We start from the raw sequence: 4,482 nt of genomic DNA, 5'->3' as shown, positions 1-4,482 counted from the left end.
CAGCAGATAATGTAATTAGTAGTATTTATAAGGATAGTTTCCAGGTTATTAACGAAGCCATATGTACAGCTGGGGAGTATGAAAACTTCAATGCGCTGTAAATATTTATTGATGTGTGCCAGGAGGCGAACATTCAAATCAAAATAGTTACCATTTAAAAACCTACGAGTGGGTATTGGAGAACATTGGTAAAGGCACACGAGATTCTAATGTTCTGCTGGGTTGGAGATGTGGTCCTGATAGTGGCATATAGTCCTCAACGCTGCTCAGCGATTACAAGAAGACGTACGATATTCTTAAAAATATTGTGAATAATGACAGAAAAAACATAACACAAGTATGTTGTATGGTAATACCAAGAGCGGATATAAAATACAAAAATTGTTTATTCTTTTTTTATTTATACAGAAAACTGTATTCCCTTATTATCCATGATGCGATCAAGGGATTCGATAAACAGATTATGATAAACTGTCAACTGGTAAAAATAGATAAGAGGGGTATGTTTCTCAATAAGCTCTTTATTTGAAAGCCGTTTATTTTTGGAAGTTTGTAACGCCCCAAATTATTTGGAGTAATTAATTCAATTGTAAAAGTAGAGAGTAGCTGAATAGACCACTTACAAATAGGTGTCGCTACAATCGGGTTTTGGTATTAAAACATAACCTCATTTAATTTTTATTTAAAATTCTTATTCAAACTGTGACAATGCCCTATAATTGCTCTGTTTATGGTTGTAATTCCACTACCAAAAATACAAAATATAAATTTCATTCGTTTCCCAAAGAGGAAAAACGAAAAAGAGTGTGGTTGATCGCCATAAAGTCAGGAAAAACTCCTTCGAAGCACTCAAAAATATGTGAAAAACATTTTCGTGAAGAAGACTATGAGGTTACTAGTTTACGTAGGATGTTCCTTTAAATTATAAAATCTATATTTCTGTGGTCGCAGGTCAATGGAAGATATTAAAGAAAAGTGCTACACCAACACTGCATTTACCAAAACGTACACATGATCGGGATGATAATACCTCTTCAGCACGCAGAAATCGATACATACTAAGACGAGAAAGAGCCAATACACCTAAAGATCAAGACGAAAAAATTGATGAAGGCATCACAACCGATGTTGCATTTACAGAAGTATCTACAGTTGAACCCACAGAAGATCCGGGAAAAGAAATGCATACTAAACAAATTCAAACGATTATTAGTTGCAAGCGGTCACAACTAATATCATGTGCCTATTTGAATGATACGCAGATGAGACACATGACAGGTTTTTCAAGAAGTTTATTTAATTTTTTTTGTGAACATTTTGGTCAACCATATACAAAATGTCACTATGCATTTTCTAATGAAGACGAGCTCTTAATTACACTTATTAAGTATAGGCTCAACATGTATTACACTACATTAGCAACACTATTCGATACAGATGTACGTGTAATAAAGAAGATTGTTAGAAATTGGACACGACATTTATATGTTAACTTAAAAAAGATACATTTTTGGAATTTAAAATCCCATTGCTCTGGACAGTATAATGTCATTTTAGATTGTACAGAAATGCGAATTGAGCGCAGCAGCAACCCTGTTATTCAGCAGGCTACATATTCAACCTATTATGGCACGAATACTTTTAAAATATTGGTTGCGGGCACAGAAAATGGTGAAATAGCTTTCGTTTCAGACGTTTATGGAGGTTCGATCACCGACCGCAAAATTTCAGAAGTATCAGGCCTGCTTGACCTTTTGAAGGGGGGTGATTATGTTTTAGCCGATAGAGGGTTTGATATATCAGACCTCTTAGAAGAGAGGCATGTACATTTAAATATCCCACCTTTCAAGAGGGCTAATCAGTTAACAGAAGAGGAGGTGTTTAAAACGCGAGCCATTGCAAATCGCAGAATTATTATAGAAAACTTAATCGGAGCAGCAAAAAAAAAACAAAATTTTAACAAATCGAATCCCACAACATTTGTGGAACATAGTAAATGAAATAATATACAACTGTTTCATGTTTGTTAATTTTAAGCCCTCTATTGTACATAGTAAATTAGAAAAAGAATGAATAACATATGCTTAACATGCTGACAAATACTTATATAAACTAATTATTTAACATTTGTAAAAAATAGTTAAAATATACATAGTGTAAGTTTGTAATTAAAGAGTTAATAAATTCATCATTTCTTTCCACTTCAATAACTATAAAACTACTATCAAAAGAACTATAAATAATAAAATTACATAATTGTACATCTAAAATAAACGTTCCCAATTGCACCTGGCCATAATATTTGTGATTGGGATTAATATGGAAAGATTTTTCTACCATCATATTTAATATAAGGCAGTGTAGTTATAAAGTCGTTAACACCAGAACTGGCACCTAAAACAGGACATTTAATCTCTATTGTCTTATAAATAATTTCAAAATGCATTTTTAGTTCGTTCGGACTGAAGGCAATCCATGGGAGAGATGGATTGATTACCAGTCCTGTACAATAAACTTTTCCGAATTGTCGTTCATATGCTTTCCTGGCAAAAGACTCATATTTGTTACCGTAATCGGTATAAATGTTACCATGAAATGTAGAATTGATTATATTGAATAATTTCTTCTTCCAGTTTGGATCCTTGTTTTTGCAGTACGTAAATAATTCATAACATCTACTTCCAGTTATACGTAGTTTTCTGTGATTTTTCCATATGTCATTGTTTTGTTCCACTGTTGTCATGGCTATATCCAGCGCAGTCTCAATAGAGACAGCAATATTTTCGCGAAAATACTGCATTTATTTTTATTTTATTTTGCCTTTATTTTTAAGTGGGCGGGGTTTCAGCCGAGGCTGCTCTACCAACCCAACCCACTATACATTTACAAATATCCATGCCCGAACCCGGATTCGAACCAGGGACCCTGTACCGCAGTCGAGCTTCCACTGAACTGCGCTACACGGGCCGGCGATTTTAGATTCACTCAAGGTAACTGGAGGCAATTTTATATTTAAATTACAACTAAGCCTTTGTTGTAATGCCGCACGAAGTAGATCACCATCATCTGTGTCAGCTTTTGATGACTGCACTTCTTCTTGTGATACAACCGTCGGTACATCCAGCACGCACACACCCTCACACACACAGATGTGTGTGTATGTATGTATATATATATATATATATATATATATATTTATTTTTTTTTTTTTTATTTTCCAGAGTTTATGAGCGCACAATTTATATTAGTATTAATGAGACAATTCACTAATGCATCGGTTGCTGCCTGATCTATAATGAAATCATTTCTGTCTTGCTCAGTGATGTCAAATATTGACATTACATCTACACATCTGCCCTCACTTGGTTTATTCCAACACATTTGTTGGGAAGTGCAAGAAACGTACTCTTGATCATTTCCTAAAATTAAACGGTTAAACAGTTGCGTCATAAATCACACACACTTACCTGTAACAGAAAAATGTTCTAAAGAAAAACAAAGTGCACCAATATGTTTGCATGCTGCGGACCAACCTATTCCAGCAGGGGATGAACAATTGGCTTGTGTGATTTCATGCGACGATTGCAATTTTGTAATTTTAATTTTAATCTTGTATTCCGAAGATTTCTTCTGTTCCGCACAACAGCTTGCTTGAATGTATATATTGCTGCCACTGCCATCAATGTACATTTTGCAATATTTAATGAATAACTGCATGGCCAATATACGACCCCTATCGAATCCCTTGTTGGCTTTACGATCCAAAAACCATTTTCGAATCGCTTTATAATTCACGACTTTGTTACCCGTATAGTCTTTCAAGGGCTTAAATAAAGCATCATTGGGATATTCCAAATGCGGAACTTTTAACACCTTTACATCAAACAGAGATTTATTTAAGTTTTCCTCTTTCCAAATACGTAACCTAAAATGGTCCATAGGTTAGAATTAGTACAACTCATTTATTCAAACATAAGTAAATACTTACCGTTTTTCTAATTGTTGCTTATTGCCAGTAGTTTTAGCTCCTAATTCCTTTAGCGCACATTTTAACTCTTTGTAACGGTTTAAATTCGCTTGCACCGTTCAATTCTGCTACGCCTATGTTTCTTGGGGCAATTTTCTTGGGAGCGCCACTGTTTTATGTGACATTGAGCGTTTTGGGTTGCTTTGCGCATGAGTATTATCTCCCCGATAAATTTAACGGTCGGCGATACCTTCCTTCTTGTTCGAATGCCTTGAATAGCAACAGGTTGTAAATTTTTGTCGTTAAAATTCTTCATGGATTTAAGTTAATTAAGTATCGCTGATGGCGGATTTCTGAGTCCATGGAATACGAATGAGTTGGGATTTGGTGGAGACCATTTAGCCCATTAACCTTTATGGGATATGTTAATTTTTTCGACGTAAGTACCATCTCTGTCGTGTACCTATTGTTCACATATGACGTTCTTTTAGATTGACACCTGTTGTACACTTCAA

At 34.8% G+C, this 4,482-nt stretch overlaps 1 protein-coding gene across 1 annotated transcript; it reads right to left on the bottom strand.

The window, feature by feature from the left end:
• Positions 1–3,210: 3,210 nt before the first annotated feature.
• Positions 3,211–4,242, bottom strand: LOC116182494. Its single transcript, XM_031503027.1, has 2 exons — positions 3,468–4,242; positions 3,211–3,419 (listed from the first exon to the last, which is right to left on the bottom strand). The coding sequence occupies exons 1-2, from the start codon at positions 3,937–3,939 to the stop codon at positions 3,211–3,213; spliced, it is 681 nt and encodes a 226-aa protein (XP_031358887.1). The 5' UTR covers positions 3,940–4,242.
• Between the last annotated feature and the right edge of the window lie 240 nt (positions 4,243–4,482).

Source organism: Photinus pyralis, unplaced genomic scaffold (assembly GCF_008802855.1).
Source record: "Photinus pyralis isolate 1611_PpyrPB1 unplaced genomic scaffold, Ppyr1.3 Ppyr1.4_unclustered_Scaffold5634, whole genome shotgun sequence".
NCBI classification, from domain to species: domain Eukaryota; kingdom Metazoa; phylum Arthropoda; class Insecta; order Coleoptera; family Lampyridae; genus Photinus; species Photinus pyralis.
This window is presented reverse-complemented; position numbering and strand designations above follow the sequence as displayed.